Source organism: Genypterus blacodes, unplaced genomic scaffold (genome assembly GCF_046128005.1).
Source record: "Genypterus blacodes isolate CSIRO-AG114 ecotype Tasmania unplaced genomic scaffold, CSIRO-AGI_Gbla_v1 ptg000233l_1, whole genome shotgun sequence".
In the NCBI taxonomy this organism is placed as follows: domain Eukaryota; kingdom Metazoa; phylum Chordata; class Actinopteri; order Ophidiiformes; family Ophidiidae; genus Genypterus; species Genypterus blacodes.
Window position 1 is genome coordinate 323,640 of NW_027467031.1, and position 27,691 is coordinate 351,330.

The 27,691-nt window shown below is 47.8% G+C and overlaps 2 protein-coding genes across 6 annotated transcripts in view; one reads left to right on the forward strand and one right to left on the reverse strand.

Moving 5' to 3' along the window:
- disp1 (dispatched homolog 1 (Drosophila)) overlaps positions 1–10,091 on the reverse strand; it is a 49,868-nt gene extending 39,777 nt beyond the window's left edge. The window contains exons 1-2 of one of the 2 annotated variants that reach the window (XM_076170878.1): positions 9,926–10,091; positions 8,137–8,212 (exon numbers count right to left, since the gene is read on the reverse strand). The gene's annotated coding sequence lies outside the window, so the exon portion shown is untranslated. Of the gene's footprint in view, positions 1–8,136; positions 8,213–9,810; positions 9,867–9,925 lie in introns of those variants that run through there. The other variant, XM_076170879.1, reaches the window with a different exon arrangement.
- A 4,596-nt stretch (positions 10,092–14,687) lies between these two features.
- hmbox1b (homeobox containing 1 b) lies at positions 14,688–27,684 on the forward strand. Of its 4 annotated transcripts, XM_076170908.1 has the most exons (11): positions 14,688–14,983; positions 15,367–15,585; positions 17,223–17,897; positions 20,842–20,927; positions 21,487–21,597; positions 22,699–22,852; positions 23,067–23,149; positions 23,241–23,336; positions 23,414–23,508; positions 23,670–23,753; positions 23,890–27,684. In XM_076170908.1, the coding sequence occupies exons 3-11, from the start codon at positions 17,230–17,232 to the stop codon at positions 24,031–24,033; spliced, it is 1,521 nt and encodes a 506-aa protein (XP_076027023.1). In that variant the 5' UTR covers positions 14,688–14,983; positions 15,367–15,585; positions 17,223–17,229; the 3' UTR covers positions 24,034–27,684. The 4 variants fall into 4 exon arrangements, with proteins under 4 accessions (XP_076027023.1, XP_076027022.1, XP_076027025.1 ...); XM_076170907.1 differs by lacking the exon at positions 15,367–15,585; XM_076170910.1 differs by lacking the exon at positions 15,367–15,585 and having other exon boundaries at positions 23,417–23,508.
- Positions 27,685–27,691: the final 7 nt, after the last annotated feature.

Genomic DNA, 27,691 nt, shown 5'->3' on the forward strand with positions numbered 1-27,691 from the left:
CGAGCAGAGAACAAACCCCAGTGTTCCAGCTGCCTTCCATCAGCGGCTATAATAAAGGAAGGAAAAAGAAAGAAGGGACGAAAAGAAAAGAGGTTTGTAACACCTGCAGCAGGGTGCCAGCAAACAGTGCTTAGTCCTCCGGCCCCTCTGTGATGCACTCTATAAATCCTTGTGATTAGCTACAGTAGCAGGCCTAAGTGCCACTTAAATCAAAGCCCAAAGGGGGGAAGTTGTTGTGACCTCCGAGCTTTGGAATTGTAATTCAGACAGAAGTGATCATTACAAAAACAAAGCCGTGTTTTGTTCGTCGGCGGGGGGAAACCGAATGAGACGAGGGGAAGGTAGGATGGAAGCGTGAACAGGAAGCAGAGGTGAACGGGAGAGGAGCTTTGCAAAAATAAGAGCCATTGTTTGGAGGATTCACGAGGAAAAAGTGGTAAACTACTTCCTGTTACTAAACTGCTAAGTAAGCTTCCACTAATAATAAGTCCATTATGCTTTGGAGAGAATGGTATTCTGGGAAGCATGGAACGCCAGAAACAAGACACAGATGTCCGCACGGGAGGAGCGCCAATGTTTTCATACAGTTAATGTAAAAAAACGGTATGGTTTATGTTGTCTGCTCCGCCTCCAAAAATCAAATGTTCTCCGGCTGGGCAGCATCACGGGGGGAAGTGACAGGAGAGCGGGAGAGCGGGACTCAAACCCATCATCCCAAACAATCCCCCCCCCCGATCTGATCTATGACATGCCAGGGTCATCGCAAACTTAACCTGAACCGGAGCTAAAGTCAATAAAAACCAGGATGTGATTGACCTCCAGAGACAAAAACCTCCCACAAATCACAATAAAAAGTCCGCAAAATAAAAGCGCCACCGGGCTTCAACATGGAGTCCCCAGAGGTCCACAAAAGCTGCCGTGTTTACAGTAAGAGAGGAGATGGCACAGCTCGGGTCAGAGCTGCAGAGGTACGGCCGACAGCTGAGACAGAGCAGAGACCAGACGGACGCTCTGTGACTTGTAAGAGCGTAGCGCATAAATCACTCAAGTACGCAGACGTGCACTCAATACTGGGTTTAAGTCGTATAACATGCACAGGATCCACGCCAGAGTAAATCGATTTAGAACCGCACAATCTGGGTCCGTTACTCCAAACACGAGCCCATTTCTGCCAATTTCCAATAGCATTAAAAGTTAGTTCATGAGGTTTGAAAAGGCCGTCGCTTGATCTACACAAACGCAAACGACAGAGGATCTTAAAGCGCAGTTGAGATGAGAAAATGTGAAATAAATGGAAGAAGTGAAAGGCCTCTCGCCGTCTGTTTATTACCCAACACACTTAGGGGAGAGAGAGAGGGAGAGAAAGAGTACGTGCCAGCATTTCCCAACCAGCGCCATTAGTAAATACACTCCCCAACGCAACAGCTTTGCCAGAACCCTCAGACTGGGCAGCATCAATTTCAGCCACTGCTCTGTTCCTAGGAGCTGCCGGGTCCACCAGGAATCCAAAAAACAGAACCAGTGTTAGTTAAAAGGTTGAACTAAAAGCAGAGAGCGTTTGAAGTACCGGTTCCCCTTCGTAAGTTACTATTCAATCTACTCCGCCCCCGTCGCCACAGAGGTACTAGCGAGGAAATTCAAGCCAAATGTTGCTTGGGTTCACTTGTGTAGGCATGTCTGCGTACGTCCAAGTGTGTGTGTGTCCGAGCAAATGCATGCAGGTGTGTCTGTATGACCTTATCGACTGCAGAGTGGAGCTGCTCTCCGTCTGCGTTTAGGAAAGGAGTAGGAAAGGGAAAGATGCTGTCAATGTCAGATGTGATGGGAGAGGATGATGGATAGTAAGGAGTTAAAGAAGAATGCAGCGGTGAAGAGGGAGGGAGGCATGTTCACTGCTCTCCTCGCACAAGCGGCCTCCGAGTCCAATCCATGGATGAGCTCAACACAAAGAACAACAAGTTAAATGACTCAGTCTGACCCTCCGCCTCTCCTCCCTCCATTGTCTCATCCCTCCATCTGCATCTCTCCGTCCTCCTCCGTTCTGCGACCCAATCAACGGGGCTCTCTGGGGGTCAGGGGCTCGGGCTCCCGGCCAGGACTCGCTCACCCCCCCACCCCGGCCACTCCAGCCCCCGGGCCCCTTCCTGGGAGCACCTTCCCACCCTTGCAGACCTCTCTGGTTTGTGTCAGTCTAATGAACAAGTTCCTGAGCTGCTCCGCTCAAAGAAAGCAGATGGAATCCTGGGGAATTTTTACAGTAGAGAGAAAGAGAGAGAGAGAGAGAGAGAATGCAAAGGGGAGTACGAAGTGGAGACTCCAAATATTCTTCAAGCCCAAAAATACCCCTCGCATTTGCACATTTTTCCAATTTATCTCTTATTGAATTAAGGCGTCAGACTCCTGGACGCCTTTCAGGAGACTATAGAAGAAGAAGAGAAAGACAGAGTGAGACACACACACACACAGAGAGAGAGAGAGAGAGAGAGAGAGTGGGAGAGAGAGAGGAAGAACTAAATCACTGAAATTCTTCTCAAAATTGCTTTGTTGTCAGAATGATGGATGATCTATAATGATGATGATGATGATGATGATGATGATGGTGGTACTGAAGGATTTGGACACCGACTTCGGACAAAAAAATGTTCCACTTCCGCGGGTGGACAAACACCCTCTCTTGCCGACACATCAGTTATTTTAATTCCATGATGTGATCGCACCTTTGGTTCAAATCTGTACACGAGTCAGACTAAAGGGTCTTGAGGGACGGAGAGGACAAAGGGTCTGTCCTGGTGACATCACTGTGGCTGGAGGAGTAGCAGCAGAGGAGGACATAAAGTGCTTCTGTGGTTATTACGTGGGGAATTTGAGATCTTTCCAGTGTGAGGACGGTGCGATGGAACGGTCATCGAGACAAACGCAGTCCACTACAGACACAGAATGGAACTCATGGCAAAACTACTGCCGAGCCAGCTCCTCGTCTGTGTGCACCAGGGTCGAGTTTTATACGGAGGAGGACATTTTCAGGGATGGACAGGTTCCTACGGTGTCCCTGAGCAGCCAAGGGTCAAACTAAAGAGCTCAGAGAAAAGACTCAAGTCAAAAAACAGCCACAACACTGTGAGCAGATCCTGACTGAGTTTCATTTTGGATTTTTCAAGACGGTTAATTGCAGTTTTCCAGAACACAATTATCCGTCTAGTTTCTGCTTTCTTCCTTTAAAAACCTTCTTAACCTTCTAAAAAAAGCTCTCAAGTCCCAGGTTTCTTTATTTTGACTCTGCTTTGTCCCTAATATGTTCCAATTTGACGGGAAAATGACACATATCACAACACATGGTCATTTGTGAAATCCTGGTTTAAAAGTTTGAACTCGATCCTTCTCTGGGAGGAAGCCGGAGTAAAGTTAAGTGACCGAGAGCAAGTTTGATGGAAATCAGAGGTTGGGTGTTGAGAGCTCCAGAGACTCAGTGCTGAGTTACATATTCCATATGTCCAACATTACTCAACACGGGGCTCCCACTGGTTCCGACGGGGGCGAGGCCTTTCAACCAGTCGACACTAATGGGCTGACCGAGATCAAGGCTCCGGAGCACCTTTACTATGTCCTCTGTGCTGCGTGAGGGACAGGAAGGTAGTGGGAGTCGGGAGAGGGCGAAAGTGAGGAAAAGATGGGAAAGTTAAAAGCCACAGAGAAACGAGGTGGAAATCTGATTTCACTCGAGGAAGCTGACAGTTTGAGAGATCTGACAACCTGCCAAAATGAGACCATACACACTGGAATACTGGTGATGCTGTCGGGACTTTAACACTGCCAGGAAACTGCAATCAATCGTCCTTTTTCCATCATAATGTTGTTTATTTTATTCCTGCGTCATTGTTTCGCATTTGCTAATCCTCATTCAAGGTGAAGGGGACACAACTGCCGTATGTGCTTCAAATCAGCCACAACATTCTGCCAATCCATTAACTTTGAACAGATCTGTGGACATCAATGCCAAAAATGAATGATAATGATATAAACAAGGCTGACGCAGCACAGTGAGAGGAAGCAATAAATAGCTTCAGTTCTGCTTGTCTCATGATGAAGTGACGTACATGTTCGCCATCTGCTTTAGAAAACGCACCGAGTTAGCAATACAAGGTGCGATAGACAAATATGAGAGCAGCAGGTTTCTCCATGGCAACATCCGCCTCAAGATGTTTTCCATTTCTTAAAACCGTAAGCTCCATTTCACAGACGGTCTTCTGTGAAGGAGCATGAGGTTGGTCCAGTGGTAACTGAACCCAGTCGGCGAGGCACATGAGCCAAATCTGATGAGACAAGGCCCAGAGCTCCAAGGGGTCAGGCCGCAGCGAGGAACATGTGTCCCTGGGAGGGAAGGGCCGGTTGGGAAAGGGGGCTGCTCCCCTGCTCACAGGCCACATTCTCCAGTTTGTGCAACAAATCCTAATGAGGCTCTTCTCTGTGGGGGAATGAGAGCCCTGTCTTTGGAGATCTGTCTGCAGAGCTAAACAACCCGGGATCGATGCGGTGAAGCAACCGACTCGCTTACACTCTCTCACACACACACATAATCCAAGATGAGGTGAAGGAAGCCAAGCAATGTTCTGCAGGCATAACATATGAACTGGCAAATCCAGAGCGATGGCCTGTAACACAGTATCTCTCTACAGCTACTGATATTTCCCTACAACGTGGATATTGTGCAATAATACAGGTGCGGCTCAATAAAGTAGAATCTGGTCTCTTCCCCATGATTGTGTCTCCTACTGAACCAGACTGAGAGTTTCCCCTGTAAACTTAATGGTTTGTAGCAAAGCAAAATATTAAACTCAGATTCCTTTTTTTTACAATGATACACTCTGACAACTCTATTGACTGTAGTCCACGTTTTTTTTGGGGGGGGGGGGGGAATAGTGGCACTAATACGCAACACCTGTTCTTGTTCGGCATCCGTCAGTATATCAAATATACAAACAGTGACAGCTGTGGTGCAGGCACTGATACGGCGGAGCTCTGGAAGCCGGCAATGCAACAGACAGACAGAGACCAGCGTTGTTCCACCGGGCACTTCTTCCCACACAGGGCCTGCTCCAGGTCAAATAGCTGAAAGCAGAGTGTAATGGCCAGAGCCTGTAATATTTCACATATGCCTTTTTGAGGAGTAGCATACGCTATCGATTTCTCTCATCTAAAGCCCGGGACCAGAAGGGGGAAAGGGCCCTATCAGACAGCCTGCTTTCAATTACCGGGTCCATAAAGGCACGGTGATAGGAGCTGATGTGATGGATCGTCTGCGAGACGCCATGATGGGATCCATGCCTCTGTCTGCTGATGCTTAAGTTTGCCTGGCAGGCTTTGTCCGCATGCCAGAGCAATAAGTGAGAGTTACCTCCAGCTATAATCAAAGGAAGGAGATCAGGTAATCACGTTATCAGATTAGGTATGTAAACAGGAACCTGTGTACATAAAGTCAAGCATTCCCAAAGATAGAAAAGTGTCTTTAGATGAGATGTGATAATCCTGCTTTGATATTATGACTCATTCTTCTGGAAGTAAACATTGTAAAGCCGATGTCATCGCACCTACAGCTTTACTTACACTAACAATATGAAACAATCCTTAATTTAAGATCAATGTAAGGTTCAAAATCCTATGGAGCATATTTTGGAATTGTTGGCGGTACGCAGCCTTGCACACATCTGAACCAATCGATTTTCAGTTGAGCTCTAAGTTTGTGGCTCATTTACTGGTCACTGCTTATTGTAACCAAACAAAACCTATTAATATGGTCCAAAACCTAACAAAGCAGTAAACTGGGGGCAGCAAACAGAATGACAGCTTATTAACGATGGATTCCTGCCTGAGCTAAAGGAAACCTTTTGAAGTTTGAGTCCTGGGCTGGGTTTCATCCCTACACAACAAATCATCTCAGGGCTAATCTAAATCCATGTTTCTGAATGGCTGCCCAAAAAGCTGATAGTGACTAGCTTTGTCTCCTCGGAGCTGGGAGAGCATCTCCCTTACACTCCTGCCAGCCAGGCTGTCAGCACTGAAAAGCACAAATCCATCCGTACTCTCTCTCTCAGTTTGAAAGCCTCCACAAAGAGAGACACAGAGATTAGACATGGCGGTGCCACGGGGTCCGCAAGATCCATCTCCCAGCTAGACATCAAAGAATGCAGCGCAACAGAATGAATTATAGGCAGCAAGTGTGCGGTCATGTCTCCAGTGGCACCCAGCTCCCACTCCGATTAACCCCTGTGCCACCCAATAAGGGCAAATCAGGGGACACAGCTTGAAGCAGAGTAGATAAATTACAACACCAACAACTGCAGTGGGCAGATTATCACATCAACAGCTGGATAAACTTCACAAATGTCATAACATAACATTTACCGGCTTCATCCCTCAAGCAGAATTCAAGTTTAATGCAATTTACAGTGGACCTTGACCTTCTTCAGCCGTGCATACTTGTCTTTCCTTCTTTAAACAGAAGCACTCCAGCTATATTCTCTTGCCAATTTGATATCGATCTAGTTTGACACACTCCTTAAACGCTAAAGCCAGACAATGGTGGAACTATAACAAAAGTCAAACTCCTTAAACTGCTCTTTGTGCTCCACGTCCGTCAGCTCAGAGATCATTTCCCTCAGCTAAATGCTATCAGTTACAGACCGGACAGATCATCGCATATCGTCGGCAGATGGACCAAAGTGTGAGTCAGTGCAATGCTTTTATAACACAGATGGCACATGGAATTCGTTTTGAGGCCACAGATTAATACCAGTGTTGTCAACATCAGGTAATGGGGACTTGTTAACAAGGCAAAAGAAAACAAAACAATGACAACACAACAGATGCTTAATGAGGAAAAGCTGTGAGTTTATACTGTTAATTATTCTTGGCAAAACCCAATATTTCAGTTTTAAAACATTTGGCACCGGTGAATCAAAGCTTTATCCATGGATTTGATTCACTGTGGCACATTTGCTCGGGCATCAATGCTCCCTTAGCAAATGTTTTCAAAAGTTACATAAGCATACTAAATAAAATTCAATTTCAACAGTGTTTGGATCCGGAATGGTGACTTAAGTTTAACCTACAGACTGATTTAGAAACAGAAAAGGAGACGTACAAAGACAAAAAATATTGGAGAACTTGCCAAGATGAAGATAGGCCAAAAATGAGATGACAAACAGCTGTTAAAACCAGCTGTCCTGGCCAGTTGTTCATAAAGGCCAGGAGGCCAGGATGGAAGGATCCAGAGGAGGGAGGGGGGGGAGGGGGTATAGATATAACAGAGAGACAGAGACGATGAGAGGGACGCTGAGGGAGAGACGAAGAGAAGACGGAGTGACACTGTGGCTCAGTCCAAGCTGACACACAACATCAGACTTTATTCAGGCCGAGCTTCATTGATCTATGGATATGAGTGAAGCAAAGTTCAACTATTGATGCAATTACTGCTAATTGAACCAATTTGCCTTGTACATCATTTAGACAACTGACACTTGAACAGACTCAGCATCATTTAAATTAATCTAATGGGAGGTTTCTGGCTGCTGTGAATGTACTTTGATAACAGGGGAGCTTTTAATTCCCACAGGTTTACAGCACAGAATACTAATGTATACAGGCCTTGAGTATCCATATGGGTCTACAGTGATTAGTCCTTATTATGTAGCGGCTGACAATATGGGGGTTCCTCCAAATTGGAGGTAATACAACATTTTATCTAATTAATATTTACTCATACTTGTGTTGATAAAGGCACAGTTGCCTTAGAATGTGTCTAATTAATCTATAATCACATTTTATATGACATCACGACGGGCCAACCAAAGGAAAGCCTCTGCACAGTTTGAGCTGATGTAGAGGAATAGTAGGATTAATCCTGCCCCCTAGTGTTCAGTACTTGAAGCTACAGACAACAAAGAGGGCTTAAAAGTATCAGATGAAGATGAGGATCACAAATGCCAATACAACACATGGGCAAATGGTGAAGTGTGTGTGTGTGTGTGTGTGTGTGTGTGTGTGTGTGTGTGTGTGTGTGTGTGTGTGTGTGTGTGTGTGTGTGCATGTGTGTGTGTGCACGTGAGTCAGGGAGTCGATTAACTTGTTGCACAAACTTACTTGGAATTCTTGAGAGGCGCTCCGTGTTGAGTGATTGTCTCTCCTACAGATGCGATGATCTCACCTGCCAGCCTCCCTGATAAGACACAACAAGAGCAATGACCACATTTTCCAGCATGTTCTTTCCTTCCCTATTAAATTGAGAATCCAGAGCAACTAACATTCTTGAGGCCTGACCTGGGAAGCCGTTCGGAAGCATCCCACCAGTCTAACACGCCGCTCTCAGAATAAATCCTTAAGACGCATAAAACTGACATCTAACAAGCACATGAGATCACTGGTGCTGATGGAATGCATCTGGACACGGAACTGGACATCGTCATCTCCCTATAACTCATTTCCCAGGATCCAACCAACTGACCTCTTGCTCTTTACCATTAATGTTCCACTTCTGTCTGAAAAAGGAGTTAGTTGGCCTGCTGGAGGATCAGTCTACTTTGGTAATGAACGCAAGGGTAAACACATCCCCAACAACAAACTAATGGCACAGAGCTTAGTGACAAGTCCACATGAAGCTTATTAAGGCAGCCTATTCCACAATTTGTTCTCTAAAACCTGGGATTATAGTTTACAAAGTTTGTCTGAGAAAGTAAGATAAATTCCTCAACCAAGCATATCACTGAAAGGTTCTTAGTAGGTCCAGCAGGTTTGTTCTTTTTGCTAAATGTACTTAAATTAATATACTTGGATGGATGATGTATAAACAAACAACTTTAGGCTCATAATTTACTGCAATGTTGTCACTATATCACAAATTATTTGGCACCATTTGGTATTTGAAGGACTACAAGAATGTTTGGAGGCAAAGCTGTATTTGTAATTTACACAAATGCTTTCAGGGGTTGTGATGAGGCACGAATAGCAATGAAACGCTAAACATCCATAAAATAAGATAATAAAACTAAGATTGACTGTGGCTAAGAGGGTATTTGATGAAGAGGAGGCAAGCAGCAGTAAGGAGGAGGAGGAGGCAGAGGCATGGGTCTAATGAAGGGCTATAGATCGAGAAGCAGACATTTAAGAGAATCAAAGTCACGCATAATTGCTTTAGATAATAGCTTGATTAAAGCGGACGTGTTTGGCCAAAAGCAGGCGTTCAAATCAATGACACGCTTAACTTTACATTAAAACAGAGAGCTGGGTCAAGTTGTAATTTAGCAACTTAAAAGAAGAAGAAGAAAGAAAGAAGAAGAAGAATTAGAAAACAAAGTAAAACAGAGCACACGAATGGTTTTGCACAGAAAAAAAATCAATAAATCTGAATGTAAATAGCTCTTACTAGTTTGCAAACGTTGCTGTTTCAATCGTGTTTTTAGGCAGTTTCATGTTATCCATAAATTATACAGTTATTTGGCGTAAAAGGTAACAGTAAGTAACATATGAAGTAGAATGTTGCTTTATCGTCATTTGAACGCGTTATTCCTACAAACTCATACAAGCGGACGTGAAAAGCGGTTGGAGCGTTCTCTTGCTTTATCATTATAGCTTCGGCCTTATGTCAAATCACAGCTGACCCTGATAACAAGCTAACGTTAACCTTTAACACCAAAGCCCCACACGCACTAACATCTCCCTGCCTCGCCGCTGACTCCTCATCGCTCACGTTCGGCTTCGTTTCACCGCCGTAAGAACATCCCGACGTGGGTGTTTTGCTCGCTTAGCGCAGAAAAGTACCGTGTTAGCCGTGCGCCGCTGCTAGCCGCTAACGTTAGCCGCGCTGACCAAAACAGCTGGCTAAACAACAGCGGCTCCTCAGTGAGGCGTTCAGGTAACCGCGCCGCATACTCACATCTGCACACAGCGGCCAAGGAAAAGCGAAACACGCGGGCAAGGCTTTGTGCTGACAGTCGGGAAAGGGAAAAGTATTCTCCCGGTCCTTTACTTTAGTTTGGTCCGGATGGGGATGTATCCAAGCATCTAAACCATGTTGGGTGGGCAGCTGCGCACTGAGTTCCACGAGGAGGTTTCTGGAAGAATGTAGGGAACTTCGAAGGGCACTCGGCAGGGAAGTGCGTCCCCTCCAGGCTGCACACAGTCCTCAGTCCTTCCCTGTCCCGCTAAACTTTAAAGGGGTTTCTAAATACTTTGTTATACGTGTTCATGAATATTTTCTGAATTATAATGGCAGCAGCAGAAGAGTATGACCCTTTTAATAACACAGTGAAGCGAATTTAAAGCAGTTTTATACTTTTCCTGGTTGTTCACGTTGCCTTCCAAACATAAGAGGGGAAACGATTGCGCCCAACACACTACGATGACATTTCCTTTTCTCTTTAGATCTGATGTTGAAGTGTTTATTTTTACGATTTATATAAAATTTCCATTTTTCGTCCCATGATGCATAATTGGAATAATGCTACAGAAGTTTATCTACACAGGAAAAAACTGTAATTTCCCCGCAACAATATTATATTTTCATAAACAACAATTCATTTGCATGTACAGTACTGCATGTCATATCTGTATACCTGCATTTTCTTATGTAGATAACTTCTAATGATCCTTTGCTTCAGCATTCAAGCAATGCCAGTTTAACAGGCGTCCAGTTAACATGCAGTGCAGTATAACGCTCAGCAGGGGGCGGACACGCTAACTCTGCTATGAAAGAGATCACAACTGTGCAATTACAGCCTATAAGGTGTGCAAATATGTGATTTTCTTTCGATTGCCTCCAGAGGGCTTCACGTCTTCCCAGAATTGCTGGCTCTGCTCCATTTTCTCAGCAGCTCTTTAAATTCAGACGAGATGCAAATGACAGCAGCTCAGCTCAGCCATATAATCATGCAGCAGTACAGTGAATAGTGGTATAAAATGAGCCAGGAAGCAGAGATTTGAGCCTCAATCAGATGTCACCCGGATGGAAAATGTGGATCTTTGGGTTGTTTCAGTCATTGAACAAAGGAAATCCATAAAGGAAAACAGACTCCTCTAAATATGCCAATCTGATCCGGACAGCTCCGACAACACAAATGCACTCATAAAGATCAAAGCAAATGCTGAACCATGTAATGTGTAGAGAGGAGAATGGAAACATTGATTGATTGTGATGAAGTCTGCCACGGAAGTAGGAGGAAAATCAGGCAAAAGAAAGCCAAAGATGCTGCGAAAGTGCCAGACAGGGCGAGAGTGCAAACAATAATGTACAATAACAACTTACATTTGATTACATTCTCTATTATGTTCTGAGTCCTTACCAGCAATTATGCCAACGTTTTCCACCCACTGCAAAAAAACACAAAGAAATGTGGAGGCACAAAGAGAAGAAAGCAAAGAGGACTGACAAAGAGAGGGCAAGATGAACGATTACTTACAGATGAGCATCCAGAGAAATGACAAGCCAGTGTTTGTAGTTTTCCTCTGCTGCTCAGATGTAGATTACATGAGAGCACGAAAGCACATCAAGGACAACTAAATACCTATAATCTTCGTTGTCTGCTTAATGCATTGGCCTAACTATGATTAATTGTTCTCCAACAAGAGACGCTCTGGTCAGATTCTGCCCATGTGAGACTCACAGTGTTGTGCAGAGTCAGACATCTTCTCCCTCATCAGCTGATTTATGAAAGTTTTACTGCAGTAATCAAAGAGAGGGGTATGTTGCAAGGTATATCGTAAAATGCAATCTACATTTAGAACACGCTCAATGTCAAATGTGTAGTAAAATGATTGACTGGTAAGTTCTGAGCCCTAGCATTAGAATGTCAATGTCAGAAATGTTCTAGCAACGGCGCTGGAGTTGTCATGGCAGTCGTTTCTGTGGCTGTCCAAAAAAACATTATGATGTCATCATCTGAGGCAAGGCAGGTTGCAGCTTCAGCCATTTTAATGTTTGCAATGAGGTGAGTGAATAAGGGGGGACAAAATTAATAGCAGTCATATGAGCGCGCCTTTCCCTCAGACGTCATTTTGACAAACAGATAAATGAAAGTAGTGTGATTAATGTGATTAAAGTAAATATATACGCCACATGAGTGTGTGTGATTTGTTGCACGTGCATCTCAAGGTCAGACCACCAACCAGGGGACCCCCCCCCAAGATCTCTGACACCATTGGAACACTGCATGGAATCGGATTTTCCATTACATAGCAGTGATGTTTCTCAGGATAAACACTGAAAGCACATATGTGGTAAACACTGTGATTGTTGCGAGAGTTGGCAGAAATGGCGAAAACTGTCAAAAATCTAATAATCATGTACAGCTGAGGCAAACTGCTTCTCTTTGTGGTGAAACCTGTAGTTCTCTCAAGTCTCTCAGGTTTGTCAAGTGTGCAACTCTACAAGGACACATTTTGATCAAGCTGATCAATGAGCTCATCTGGTCTGTCCGTTTCACGAAAAGACCAAACAATACGATCCATGATGCTCATTCTGCCGTAACCATCACGCATACAAGCATACAAGGCCATGTGATTATTAAACTACATTGAAAAGATTCTTCACCTCCTTCGCAAAAGTGCCGGTGCTTCATCTCACGAGCTGGAGTTCCAATTAAATAAGAGCTGTAAGTCTTTTATCTTGCAGGTGGTCTGCTGCAAAGGAGGTATGGTAAGCACATTACATGAGCACATTGCACTGTGGGTCCATTATACATTATTCATGATGGTTAAGTGATACACAACTGCTTTGACAGCATTAATATTCATCATGTTCTGTTGTGCAACACAAATATTTCAAAAGGCGCAAGACCACTCAACACCTCCACTGGGGCAGATTATGTTTAACTGTCTCATTCAAAAAACACATTGGCGGTGTTGTTAAAGGAAAGGAAAAGCAGACCACTTGTCATTTAGTTTCCCTTGCTTACATTAACCCTGACTGACTGCTTGGTAACTCTATGCATTAGACAGCTGTCCTCCTATAGAATCGTGTACAGTCTGATCTTGCTCCTGTAAAAAACACCTCCGAATTAGGAGTTTGTCATTAATGTTTCTTTAATGACAGCCCATAATTAAATGGTATGTGTTAGATGCGAGAACAGTGTCACTCGCTTGCACTCCTGGTGCGTGAAGAGAAAGTTATGGTGGTTATAACTGCAGGAGCTCTGCAGAGGAAAAGCAGGTGCAGGGCTGAAATGAAGCAGAAATAACACAGCAAAAAAATATTAATGGTTAACGTGAATGGGCTGTGTTTTTCAGTTGAAAAGCCTAATTGATGTGCATGCTAAGCTAGCCACCTGGATCCATTTCCCTCCAGAATTAAGCCTCTTTTAAATTCTCCTTAATGCTGACCCTCTTCTTCTTCATCCTCCTAAACCAGCTGAGTAAACAATTCACTCCGCTGCACTTTGTAGACATAAAGCACTAAAAATATGAAGAGAGGCCCCATATGTTTGCAAGTTTGCATCTTCATTTTAATCTTCCTGGGAGCAAAATGTACATTCACAAATAGGAATGTCCATGGTTTTATTTTGATGATGATAAATATTCATTTATATGAGGTTTACGAGGAAACAGATGTATTCATTAGTATTCATGCAATATTCATCTTTCAAATTGTGTTGCATTGGCATTCTTAACACATATGAACACATTTTAAATTAGTATTTATATTGCTAGTTATAGGGAAAAGATAAACATAACACTTACGGGACTTTTTGGACAAACTTCCTATCACAATTCTCTCCATCATCAAAACACCAAAGGAGGGATTTTGTCCCAGAGACTGATAGAATCATGATTCGACAATTTCCCTCAGGATAAATAAAGTCTATCTTACCTTATCTAATGAAGACGCACTGAGCTCAAGCAGGACTCAATGTGCAATATCTCCACCTATCCATCGTTATTGTTGTGCTTTTTTGTTTACAGTATACAATCCCCATAGGGACCTCAGCTTTGGAACCGGAGGGTTGCCGGTTCGAGTTCCGTATGGACCAAGAAAGTGGACTGGCAGCTGGAGAGTTGCCAGTTTGCCTCCAGGGCACGGCCGAGGTGCCCTTGAGCAAGGCACCGATCCCCCAAACTGCTCCGGGGGCGCCGTATCATGGCTGCCCTGCGCTGACCCCTCTGTAATGCATGTATGTGTGTGTGTGAGACGGGGACGCAAGACAAAGTTCCGATTGACGTGTTCGCCTGTGATTTGACCCAATAAAGTTTCTTCTTCTTCTTCTTCCTTCCACTTTGCTGTTATAACAATGTAAATGTTCCCGTTGTGGGACCACATTATCTTATCTTATCTGTGTATGTCAATCTAAAGAGAAACAATGAAGTATTACAAACATCATAATAATCATTTGCTACATTTGGTGCAACAAGCCTCAATCCCAGTGTTGCTTATACTGTATATTCCAATTCAGTGAACATAAATCCATCAGTAATGTGTAGTAACATGTGATCTGTGCTCTCTCTCTGGTGGGGTTGTTATGGTAACCTGGTTATTACAGGTGGTGCTGCAGACCTGACCCCCCTCTCCTCGCCCCCTCCAGACAGTCGCGGTGGCCACATTACAAACTGCATCGCCTTTTTTTGTGACAACTGTAGATCAGTGAGCCATCAGCCCCCTCCTCCGCCCCCCATTACCCCCCCCGCCGCTCCCCGCACAGGGACTTGTAGTTCTCCGTGTAAACTCCGGCCGCCGTGTGTCAGAGGCCCGCGTCAGGATGAAACTACAGTTCCCTCTGAGCTACTCGGGAGGTGTTAGTTGTCAATATGGCTGTTGTCAGACAGACAAAGCAGAGAGGCAAATAATTCGCTCTCTGATTAGAAATCCTTTGGTAAAGAGGTCGGACGGGGCGCTCTGATCTAACAGCTTCATTACCCGGCTGCGGCGGACACACACATATACACACACGGCGGGTCTCTGCTCGAGTTGTAAAGTTAAATGTTTCAGTGGCCCATCTGATCCGAGGTAAGTCACGTAGTTAACTATGTACAACACTGGAACGTGATGTTATTAATGTCAAACCCCTCGCTAGCCCGGCGGTGGCTAACGGGAAGCTAGGAGCGGTGCTAGCGCTGTTATGCTAATCAGCTCTTAGCCTAATGCTACTAAAATGAGCTAACGAGTCAAGTTGCGCGCTGCCCTCCGTGGGTCCGTGGGTTCGTGTTTCCACGGGGAATTCAGTGGCAGCGGCGTGGAAATGAGCCGAGTCAGTCGGGGTGACGCGCAAGAACGGTTTCAAGTATGCTAATTTCCACCGGGCATTGTGTGTGAGTGTGAGAGTGTGTGTGAATGAGTGAGTGTGTGTGTGTGGCAGGGGAACATTAGCTAACGTTAGCGTTTGATCAAAGGGCGTGAAGCTGCTGCCATCACCGCCCGGCGCTTTGCCTGCAGCGGAGCGACACACACACACTGAGAGGCCCCGCAAGCAGCACAACAAAAACACATGGAAGAGGCTTTAAATGAGGAAGAACACACGCCGGAGACTATGGACAGTTTAAGGAATTCGAACGGGACGAGTTAAGGAATAACCGGGAAGAAGCTAATGAATGCAACCTGCGTGTTTACGGGTAAGAGACAGTTTGTGCCGCTGCTGCTGCGCGTGACAGACAGCGCGAGATACCTTCGGATAGTTGTTGAACTTAACTGCGCTGTGTGTGTGTGTGTGTGTGTGTGTGTGTGTGTGTGTGTGTGTGTGTGTGTGTGTCCATCTGTCAAACACAGTCCCACTTCAGTTCCTCTTGTCCGGCGGTGAGACAGACATGGTTCCTGCCGTGTGTGTGTGTGTGTGTGTGTGTGTGTTCCGTGACCTACACTCAGCCAGCGGAGGACATTGATTGTCTCATTGTTACTTCTCCAGCTGCAGCCTCTGAAACCCACACACAATCCCTGCTGTTGTGTGTTTAAACCAAACGGAGCGGCTCTAACCTGGTGACTAGTTAACTGGAAGGAAACGACTCGGTAATGATTCCTGACAGTTTGGTGTGTGAACTGAACAGAGCTGAGCTGAGGAGGGAGGAAGTTTGTGTAGTAACCAGTTTGTATTGTTTTGTTTCCAGTGTAACAGAGTTTGATAGGGATAGAGAAACTGAGAGATAACTAAGGAATACTAGAGACGGAGCTGTGGTAGAGGAATGATTCATGTCGTTGCTGATCAAAGGTGATTATTGTCCTCTAACTGTCACGGCATTCCTTGTTTTTCCGTCCTATCCAATCTGGCTTTTCTGGTTGATATCCGCCCTGATCCGTTTTCTTTACAATCACTTGGAAAACGCTCAGCCTAAGGCCCCCCCCTCCTCTCCCCAGTCATTTGTCTAAATATGCCATTTTCCCTGTCTGCTGCACAGTTTGGAGAAGAAAGGAAGGAGGAAGAAGGAGAAAATGCCCGTGACCCCTTTTTCCAGAGCTGTGTTGATCAGATCAGCACAGGTCGGGGTCTGGCTGCTGGCAACGGGAAGATGGAAAATGTGCCGCAGTCTTGATTCCAGTTGCATTGATTTTGAGCGCAGCAAATAGCTGATATGAAAAGCGTGGAGAGTGTGTGTGTGTGTGTGTGTGTGTGTGTGTGTGTGTGTGGGTGTGGGTGGGTGGTGTGCAGAGTGCGGCTCCTAAAGAACGGCAGTCAGAATGTTAAGATAGCATCAGCTGTCAAGGTGACTCTGGCACTCTGCGTGTGTGTGTGTGTTGCCTGCCGCCTCCCAAAAATAGCTGTTTTTTTTTAATGCCCCGGCCCCTCCCTCCTGTCTTCCTTTCACACTTCCATCTCTCGCTCTTGTCTTCCTCCCTCATCTGCCTCTTTATGTTCTTTCTCGCTCTCTCTCTCTCTTTCCCTTTGTTTCCTCACTTTGCCTCTCTCTCGCCTCGTTCGTCCCTTTCCCCTCCTCCCCGTCTCCCAACTCGGCATTTTCCCCTCCTTTCGTTTTCACTCTGTGCTACTTAATCCTCTGCTTCTCTTTCTCTCTCTCTCTCCATCCTCTTCATCTGTCAGAATCCCGCCTCACTACACTCCCTTCCTTTCCTCACTCCTCCTATCCTAATCCCTCTCTCTACCTGTCCCCCCCCCCCTGCTGCCACGTCCTGAGCACCCACTTACATGCCCCCCACCCCCCACCCCCACCCCTTAACTTCCACCTGCATTTCCTGTTTTCTCTCCCCTGCTCCTCTTCCTCCTCTGTCTCACATCCTGTCTGTCTTGTCTCTCATCCAGCAGCAGGATGTCTGAGTTCAGCGAGGAGCCGCGCTTCACTATCGAGCAGATAGATCTGCTGCAGCGGCTGCGTCGCACCGGCATGACCAAGCAGGAGATCCTGCACGCGCTTGACACTCTGGACCGGCTGGACCGGGAGCACGGGGACAAGTTTGGCCGCCGCACCTCTTCCTCGTCCTCTTCCTCGTCCTCTTACGGAGTGGGCGGGGCAAACAACAACAACAACTCTGCCTCTAACACCACCACATCATTCAATAATAACAACAACACTGCCTCGGCAACCACCACCTCTACTGTGTCGTGCAACGGGAACAACAGCGCCGGCGAGCATGCCACAGCCGCCACCACCGCCGCCGCCGCCTCTTCCACAACTTCCAAAGTCTCCACCGCCACTCAGACGCAGTTCGGCACCAACGGGGGGCTCTCACCGTCTCCTAGCAACAGCTACGACACCTCTCCACCTCCCGGGCCGCCGCCGCCTTCCGCCGTCCTGCCCTCCCCGGTGTCGCTGGTGGCGCTGACGCAGAACGGGCGCGACAGCCTGGCCGCCACGCCCAACGGGAAGCTGTCCCCGCCGCGGTACCCGGTGAACAGCGCGGCGGCGGCGAGGGCCTTCGGGTTCGAAACCACGGACGAGGAGCTGGACATCGACGACAAGGTGGAGGAGCTGATGAGGTCAGTAGTAACGGGCCAAGCCACGGCCTCAAACCTTGACCTCTAATGTTCGTGATGCGTTCGCTTACCCCCGAAGAGATACGATCCCCAGAAACGCCACATCACGAACATTAGACGTGTTTTCCTTAAAGATCTGATCGCTCGCTGTTTCTCCCTCCCGAGGCGTTTTCATTTTCAAAGGCCCGACTCTTCCAGCGGGTCAGGGGTCGTGTGTTTATTGGCGGTAACGTTCCATAACAAAGACGAGAGGATGTTCCTTACAGGTCAGGCCGCCGGGTTAATCAAACAATATCAGCCATGAAACCACATCAAGTCCAGCTGCTAGAGGAACTTGTGACGCTGAGAAAGTTTGGATTGTGGCCGCAGCTCGCCGCGGAAAGTTACTCTCTCTCTCTCTCTCTCTCGCTCTCTGTGTCTTTACTTTACACACACAGACACACACACACTGTGACAGGACGTGGGTAATTAAACAGATAACTCGATGGTACCTGCTCACAATACCAGGATGTTGACCAAGTCTCCCTGAATGTTATCTGTCGCCGCCATCTTGGCTAAACTTTGCTTGAGTCAGAGAGGAGGAGGAGGAGGAGGAGGAAGAGGAGGAGGAGGAGGTGCCGTCTGGTTTGTGAGGACCTGAGCAGAGTTAGGAAGCCGAGCGTGCGTCCGCCATGTGACTTCTAGTTCCGTTAACTGTAGGAGTTCAGACAAAACGATACAAAACATTGTGATCTTCCAATTACACAGTTTATGTTGGGCGTCAGTTTGTTTGCCCTGTTGCACTGAGAGGTTAAAGGTCACACCTGGCCTAAGCCTCCTCTCCTCCTCCTCCTCTTATTCTTCCTCCTCCTCCTCCTCTCCTAGACGTGACGAGGCCTCGATCCGCTGTCATTAATTACCGAACAATTAGTGAGTGGCAGCTTAATTCCCACTTTGAATCGCGCAGACAAATTGCCAGAAATGTCACACACAAAAAAAGAGCGAAGACAAAGCGCGAACAAAAGCGGCAGCCAAACAGAAAAGGAGCGCGTTTTTGATTAATCCCATCTGCCGTCACGGCCGCGAGCGCGTTTCCTTTCTGTGCGGAGCGTTCGGAGCGGAGGACCACATGACGGATGTCTCATTAGTACGTTTGTCCTCTGCTGGCACGCCGACCAGACGGAGACGTTTGTCAGGGAGACAGAGAGTCGCTTTTCTTTCGGGTGATTTCTTCAAATGTTGTTGCGGTAATTTCCTGAATTTAGTTGCAAATGTGTTGTTTTTATGAGATCAGGGCTTCGGACGACGCTCGCCCCCCCTGAGACAAACAAGTAGAGAACCATTACCCATCATGCACCTCTGGCCACATCACATTAAATCACGATAGACTTTGCTCAGAATAGTTTCCAGAATGTTCCGTCGTTCCGTCCACACGTCCACCACCTCCCCTCTCACCCTCTTCTCTCCCGCCGCTGAGCCCCTGCCGCTCATCCTCGTCTTCCTCTCGACAGCCAGAGAAGTTAAAGCTGCCGCCCCCTCCCCTCCCCTCCATCCGTCCTCGCCCGCCCTTCAGACTCTCTCACTTTCTAAGCGCCCGTCTCCCTCTCAGCAGGGGGGTCCGGCCTTTGGACTCGGCACCCAGCAGCCTCCCTCCCTCCCTCCCTCCCTCCCTCCTCCTCTTCCTCCAGGCCTCTTCAGCTTTTGTACAGCCGCTCGCGGCACATTGATTAAATTCTGTCGATACAAGCAGCATTTTTTTTTGTTGGTAGATTTATTTATTTATTTTGGAACTCTAATTTTAGCCGCGCCGCGAGAGGTTATTGACGCTGTGTGTGTGTGTGTGTGTGTGTGTGTGTGTGTGTGTGTGTGTGTGTGTGTGTGTGTGTGTGTGTGTGTGTGTGTGTGTGTGTGTGTGTGTGTGTGTGTGTGTGTGTGTGTGTGTCTTACACATTTGCATTTCTGAAATATGCTAAACGGGCAGAGCTGAGGAGGACTTTGCGGCCGCGCTCTCCATTTTGAGTGCACGTGTGTGTGTGTGTGTGTGTGTGAGAGATAGAGCGACTGGTTGAAAGGATGCTGCCATTGTGCGTCAGAGCTCCTAATGCTGTTAAAGTTGGGTGGGGGGGAGAAGGGGGGGGGGGGGGCTGCTGGCTTGAGATGCCTTCAGGGGTAAATGTAAACGGCACTATTAGTGTGGATAAACGCAGCGAGCACTTTCTATCTGACAGGTGTTCAGTCTGTCATCCTGTCCGTGCTGGAATGAAGAAATAAGTGTGTGTGTGTGTGTGTGTGTGTGTGTGTGTGTGTGTGTGTGTGTGTGTGTGTGTGTGTGTGTGTGTGTGTGTGTGTGTGTGTGTGTGTGTGTGTGTGTGTGTGTGTGTGTGTGTGTGTGTGTGTGTGTGTGTGTGTGTGTGTGTGTGTGTGTGTGTTTGTGTGTGTGTGTGTGTGTTGCATGTATAGGGGAATGTGTTGGGCTGGCAGCCAGGAAGCAGGGAGGGTACACTGTGTGACTGCACATGTTCACACTGCTCCTGCAAGTCTGTGCCTGTTTTCTTTAGTTTTTTTTTCCTCTTCCTCTTCTTCTTCTTCTTCTTCTCCGCCTGAGGAGGAGGAGACGGAGGAAACACGATTCTATTCATTTGAATTCTTTGCGCAGTGTGAGTCGACGCAAAAAAGGACGACGGGACGACGGACAAAACAAAGCCTCATCACACACACACACACACACACACACACACACACACACACACACGCTGATGAAGCACATTTCAATCTCTCATCAACACTCATCAGTGTTTCAGATTCTAACAGATAGCTGCTCACGTTTACATGCGTGTTAAAACTCCGCGATAGAGCCTTTAAACATCACCCTCTAATATGCAAACGCCCCATAAGTTTATGTTTGGCATCACCTGCTGTACTTCCTGTTGTACTTCCTGTTGTTAACAATGTGTGTGTGTGTTTGCAGGAGGGACAGCAGTATGGTGAAGGAGGAGATCAAGGCCTTCCTGGGGAACAGGAGGATCTCTCAGGCCGTGGTGGCCCAGGTCACCGGTCAGTCTCTCTCTCTCTCTCTCTCTCTCTCTCTCTCTCTCTCTCTCTCTCTCTCTCTCTCTCTCTCTCTCTCTCTCTCTCTCTCTCTCTCTCTCTTCTCTCTCTCTCTCTCTCTCTCTCTCTCTCTCTCTCTCTCTCTCTCTCTCTCTCTCTCTCTCTCTCTCTCTCTCTCTCTCTCTCTCTCTCTCTCTCTCTCTCTCTCTCTCTCTCTCTCTCTCTCTCTCTCTAACCCTTCATAAGTGTGTATCAGCTTCCCGCCTGTATTTGCCTTTTAATAAATATTTGATATGGGGCTTCAGTTTCATGAGACAGAATCTCTCCCTGACCAGCAGCTTCATGATTCAACCTCACTGCAGCGTTTGTTCCCTCCAGCTGGTCCATGACACTTTTTTGAAGTAAATAAATGAATAATAGGCGGTAAAGTAGCTCAAGCATCCGGCCAGTAACTAGAACAGAGCCGACACCATGTGACGGTTCAGTATGGAGCCACTGGGGGGGTCCGTCCCCCCGTTCCCCCCGTCCCCCTCCCATCCTAATTCAGTGTCTGGCTGCTTTCCAGGGATTAGCCAGAGCCGGATCTCCCACTGGCTGCTGCAGCACGGCTCCGACCTGAGCGACCAGAAGAAGAGGGCCTTCTACCGCTGGTACACGCTGGAGAAAACCACACCGGGTACGTCTCCACTATTCTCACACACACACACCCCACCTCCCCTTCCCCCCCTCCCTCCACCGTCCCTCAGCGATGGACAGACGAGGTGAAACGTTGCGCGTTCTAGAGAAACATAAGCGGCGAATGAATGTATTTGGCGTGGGATGATGAGGGATCAGTCACCGGCGCCGGAGTGGGAGAACGCAGGGCCCGAAATGTAGAATAAGTAAGGGAGAGAGAGAGAGAAAGGAGACGCAGCAGAAAGGGACAAAGCCATCAGCAAAAACCTCAAGAAGTTTCCGATGTTAACCTTGGGAGATTAAAGCTTCGTCTCATCGCAGCGAGGACGGAAAAAGGACGACACTGCAGCCTGCAAGTCCAAGCATCAAGAGAGGCTTAGTTTGGTCTCATTCTGCTGTTGATACAATGGCTCTGGCCTTCTACTGTCTGTCTGTGTGTGTGTGCGCCTGTGTGTGCCTGTGTGAGTGTGTGTTGTCGTGTCCACCTCTGCCAACCAGCCGACATCCCACGCCTTGTCCTCTGCAGCATGTTCCTCGGTGGAGCCGTGCCAAACACCGTCAGCATTGGAAACTGCTCGATGCTATTTATGGCCAGACTGTGCCCGGCTCAGCCCAGCCCCTCACACACACAAACACAGACACAGACACAGACACACACACACACACGCCTCCGTCACTGCCGCAGAGGAAACTGATGCCCCACTCACGGCCTTCTCTCATAACACAAGGCCTGACCCGGTGATAGCGAGAGTTCACCATGTCGGCTTTCACTTTACATCCTCTCCGTTTCTCGGCGGCGGCATCGCTCGCTCGCTCGCTCGCTCGCTCGCTCGCTCACTCACTCGCACTCACACTCACTCATCTCCCGGATGCGTTGTGAGATTTGCGAGCCGCTCCGTTCATGCTTCATGGAGATCTCTCATAAATCTCCGGTGACGGGCTGCCGACTCCTCGCTCAGCCAGATCATCCAGTCTGACAGACGCAAACCGCCAACCGCCCTCCAAACTACGCCTCCGCCAAGACCGCTCGCACGCTACGTTTCTTCATTTGGTCAAACTTAACTTCAACATCTTCCCTTCCTCCCCCCCCCCCCCCCCTTAGGTGCCACCCTGAACATGCGTCCGGCCCCGTTGCCCCTGGAGGAGATGGAGTGGAGGCAAACCCCGCCCCCCCTCACCACCGCCCCCGGGACCTTCCGGATGCGCCGGGGAAGCCGCTTCACCTGGAGGAAGGAGTGCCTGGCCGTGATGGAGAGGTGAGGAGAGAGAGACGCGCCCGCTTTGAATTTGTTTAGTTCCTCCTTTATTCCCGAGGAAACAAAGCCGCCGCCGCTTGCCCGCCGCCTCTCTCTTTTGTCATTCGCTCTGAATATCGACTTGGCCGCGCTGCACCCTCTGTTTGTTGACGATGTCCTTGCACAGGGAAATTAAATTAATCAGCGCTCGCCTCTCTACCGCTGCTATTTATAGCTACTTCAACGACAACCAGTACCCAGACGAGGCCAAGCGAGAGGAGATCGCAAACGCCTGCAACGCCGTCATTCAGAAGCCAGGTGAGAAACCAGGAGTGCGTCCGTCTCCACACACTCACAGGACCTAGTGTGTGTCTGTGTGTGTGTTAAGATGTGTCTCGTGTGTTTGCAGGGAAGAAGCTGTCTGATCTGGAGAGAGTCACCTCCCTCAAAGTTTACAACTGGTTCGCCAACCGTCGCAAAGAGATCAAGAGACGCGCTAACATTGGTAAAGTTCGCTCAGGTTGGAATCTTGCCGTCGTCGGCGTCTTTCGTAAATCTAACAATCCGTCCTCTTCCTCCAAGAAGCCACAATCCTGGAGAGCCACGGGATCGACGTCCAGAGTCCCGGCGGACACTCCAACAGCGACGACATCGACGGGAACGACTTCGCCGAGCAGGTAGGAGGGAGGAGGAGGGGCTGTGTCCGGGCGACTTATTCGTCCTCCCGTTTGACTCTTTGTTCACGCCGACGACGCCCCGGCTTTGTTCCAGACCTTTTTTTACACGAACAGCACGTCGATTCCCTTTATTGATTATTGATCAGCTGACTTCCTTGCAGCCCTGTGACCTGCCATACTTCGAAAAGAGACCTCTCAGCCGACCCTTTGGCCTTTACCGTCTGGAGCCCACCTCGCCAACACAGGTACAGGCCCCTCCCCCCTCCCCCAGTGTGTCATTACGCTTTCCTGAGGGTCTCTAGTCTTTGTAGTCCAGTTGTTGGACTCGTCTCTGTATCACTGACCGGGTTCTGATGTCTTCCCCCTCCGTCTTCGTCTCAGGACGACGGCACAGCGCACAGCGAGCACCAGGACCCCATCTCTCTGGCCGTGGAGATGGCCGCCGTCAACCACACCATCCTGGCTCTGTCCCGGACCGGCGGCGTCCCCGGCGACATCAAGACGGAGTCCCTAGAGGACGAATGAACTACAACGGGGAACCAGGACGTGAGGAAGAGGACGGGAGAGAGAGAGAGAGGGAGACAGTGACAGAGAGGAGGAAGAGAAGTGGGGGAGGATGTTTTTGTTTTTTTGTTAGAGAGACCAAAATAATAATGCTTAGTAAACATGACTCCGCCCCCCTCAGCCCACTCCTGACCATCGATGCTTCTCTCTCTCTCCCCCCCCCCTCATGTTAATGGTAATCACCACCCCCCCCCCCTCCTCCTCATATTGACTCAGCTGGTGGAAACGTGTCGTCTGATCTCCTCTCTGAAAACGTTCCTGCGCGAGGAAGAAGAAGTGGCTCCCCCTAGGGACGCCCCTCCGCGTCTCTCTTCCTCCTCCTCCTCCTCCTCCTCACAGGATACCTCTTTCTCTTTCTTCTCCCGGTAACCCCCCCTGCCCCTTCCCCTCTTCCTTATCCACCCACTCCTCCTCTTCCTCCTCCTCCCCTCTCCAGCCTGGTTGTCTGAGCCGACCCTCAGTCTATCTCACCTCAACTTCAACCTCAGAATAATAGCGTGTACTGTATATATATAAACACAGATGGTTCTCACAGTTCTCAGTCACACTCGTACCCTCGCGGTCGTGCCACCTCGTCCCCCCGACACCTCGACCTCTACTCAACGTGCAATTCAGCGGGACGGGCGGCCGACGCCTCCAGCCGTCGTCTCTGGAAAGACGGACAGGCAAGACAGACAGATGGACGGACGGACAGAGAGAGACGCCCTCTCCTCTGAAAGCCGAGGCGATGGACAGGGATCATATAGACGATCCCGTGCTCGCCGCCGTCTCCTCCCCTCTGTAGTTATCATTCCTCAGCAGAAGCTCCTTGCTCCCTTCTCCTTCTTTCTCCTCCAGGTTGCTGCTGTTGGGTGGAAACCTTCTTCTCCTCCTCCTCCTCCTCCTCCCCGACTAAAGTTCCAAGCTCTACAGTTCCGCCTTAATTTTTTATATTGACGCACCTTTTATTCCTACGTTACGGGCGAGTTTTGAGGATCGCAGAAAAAAATCAACACGGTGTCATTTTTAACCCTCGGGGGGAAGAAAGAAAAAGAAAAAGAAAGACGAGACCAGGATCATCGGGTCATCGGGTCATGGGTTCGCATCCAGCAGCAGCAGCAGCAGTTGGGCCCCCCCGCCCCTAAACGGTGCCCGGGTTCTTCAATCACCTCTGGCCTTGGTATTTAGCTCCCCCAGTATCGATAAGGACTCCAGGCTGTAAAAGTCGACGTAGGGTTAATGTGATAATCAAGCAAACTTAAGCTATCTAATGGGATTTTTCTGCTTTTTGTGTTTTTTTTTTATTTTGTGTTTCTGTGTTTTTGTTCATGTCATCCATGCCAAAGGAAAAAAAAAAATGGTAAAGAGACTGTAGGTCAGTGTTGTGTGTGCTTAGTGGGGATGTGTGTGTGTGAGGAGTGTGAGGAGCGTCCAGGGGAGAAACGGGGCCAACGCTTTCCCCTCCTCATCCCAAAGCCATTTCTACTAAAGCTCCTTTGGCGTCACGCACGGGCCAAGCCCCCCCTGCCCCACCGACCCCCGACCCCTGAGCCTGGACCCTGCAGCAGGCCCGTGTCTTTAAATAGATATAGCAGTCAGAAGTTATAACAATAAACCCCCCTCCCCCCCTCCCCTCTAAGCTATTTACTACTTGTTCTGTGACGCTGCCTCTTTATAATAGCCTAAAGAATGTGCTTTCAGATTGTTTTTATTTATAGATGGCTGGTATCAGATTATACAGAGGCCACAGTGGGAATGGTGGAGGAATGTCAGGAGAGCTTTTGGTTTCCTTCATCTAACTAGCCTCAAAGGTAAAACAGCACCACTTGTAAGGGAGTCTAACTCTCCTCAAGTCTCGATATCGGAAATCATTTCCCACATTTTATTCCGGCCCGGGTGGAACTTTCCCCCAAACCTGTCTGGTGCAATCGTTAATCACCACGGCGATGGTTTTGGAGGAGCGGAGACGTGTTTCTACGCAGCAGGACGCCGCCGCTGTGCCGATTTTAAAGACAAGAGTTTAATGCAATATCCCTCATGAAACGACGGTTCTAAAGCTGTGCGGTGAGCGCCGTCGCCCTGCTGGTAGGACAAGCTCCGCCCCCTCCTCCACCACCCGGCCTCACTAGTCTAGTAAAGCTTCTATTTAATTCTATTGCTTGAGTGTTTGAGGCTCCGGCGCACTGGGACCTGTTTGTGGGAGAAAGATCGAAAGATTTAAAAAAAGAAAAGAACAGAATATGTATTTATACTCATTTTTAAAAAGGTAATGTACAAAAAGAACGACAAAGGATTCATGCTTTTATCCTTAATCATGCTTTGTTTTTCTTCATTTTTTCCACACTTTCTTTTCTATTCCTTTTTTTTCCCTCATTTCTTATTTGACTGAACAGCAGTCTCCTCCCCCCTCCCCACTCTGGCCCCGCCCCTCCCCTCGCTCGTGTAAAGGGGCAGTAAGCTATTTTGTGAACGACGATTGATAATGCACCTTATAAAAAATAAGTATCGCTGACAAAGCTTGAAATGTAAACCCCGCCCCCTTTCCTTCAAACAGCCTGACGTGCTGTTATGTCAAATGAAATATTGAAATGGAAGCCCCCAGTGTGTGTGTGTGTGCACCTTTCTTCCTTGAAGTCGCATCAAACTCCACCAGGCCTGAGACGAAATCGTAATGGAAACAGTTTTTACTTCTGTTTGGATTTGGATTTGGGAAAGAGATGAGATGGAACCAAAGGGGCGAACTTGCAAAAATTATACAAAATGTTCATTATGGGGTTAAATATTCCTTTAAGAATGTAGAGCAGTTAAGTTAAATTGGGACGAGTTAAGCTGATCCACATACAGAACCAGAGGATAAATGTGTTTCTGGTACAAAGTGCTGGAGTTTGGTGCTACTCTCTCTCTCTCTCTCGCGCGTACAGAACGGTGTACAGTATTTTGGGGGAATAGTGAAATTAGCGTTGAACGAGTGCGTTTGGGTGTAAGACACTTTAAAAATGAAATGCCTTTTGAATCTGAGAGACGCCACGGCCCGAGTGTTTCCTCCTCCTGCAGTATTTCACGCGGGCGAAGCTTCGTGTTAAACGTTAACATTGAAAGGATGTAGAAAGAAAAAAAACACACGTGGACCTCGGGTGCTGAAAAAAAGAATCAAATTCTTTGTATCCACCAAAAAAAGAAAAACTGGAAAACAAGCGAATCAGAGTCCCAGACTGAAACCTGAGACGGGCCCGGGCCCCCCCTGCCCCCCCCCCCCAGCCTCATGTTGTATGTGCTCCAGTGGTAGTGTGTGTGTGTAATCTGAAGGGGGTGTCCTCTTGTGGTGTGTCAGGGTCAACACGTCTACATGTCCTCCTCCCGTGTCCCCCCCAGTGAAACACCATCCACTCTTCATCCCAGTGTAGCTCTGAACAGAGGACTGAATGCTGTTGTATCAATCTCCAATCTAGTTATGTTCAATATTACTGTATTGCCCATTTCAGAATTTAGTGCCTTTTTTGGACAGTAGACTGTTCTGTAATTAAGATGTAGTATATATACATTTTTTTGTACAGTTTCTTTGTTCATTTTTTAACTTGTGTTTATTTTAGTATGATATATATAATGTACAAGAGAATAAAGCTATATCAATGAGACCTGA

What these genes read in the sequence shown, in the direction of transcription:
- hmbox1b (XM_076170908.1), top strand. Translation starts at nt 17,230, where the DNA reads ATGTCTGAGTTCAGCGAGGAGCCGCGCTTCACTATCGAGCAGATAGAT. An exon ending in AAGGTGGAGGAGCTGATGAG is followed by an intron (nt 17,898 to 20,841) that starts GTCAGTAGTAAC and finishes GTGTGTTTGCAG; the next exon opens with GAGGGACAGCAGTATGGTGA. An exon ending in CAAGAGACGCGCTAACATTG is followed by an intron (nt 23,337 to 23,413) that starts GTAAAGTTCGCT and finishes TCTTCCTCCAAG; the next exon opens with AAGCCACAATCCTGGAGAGC.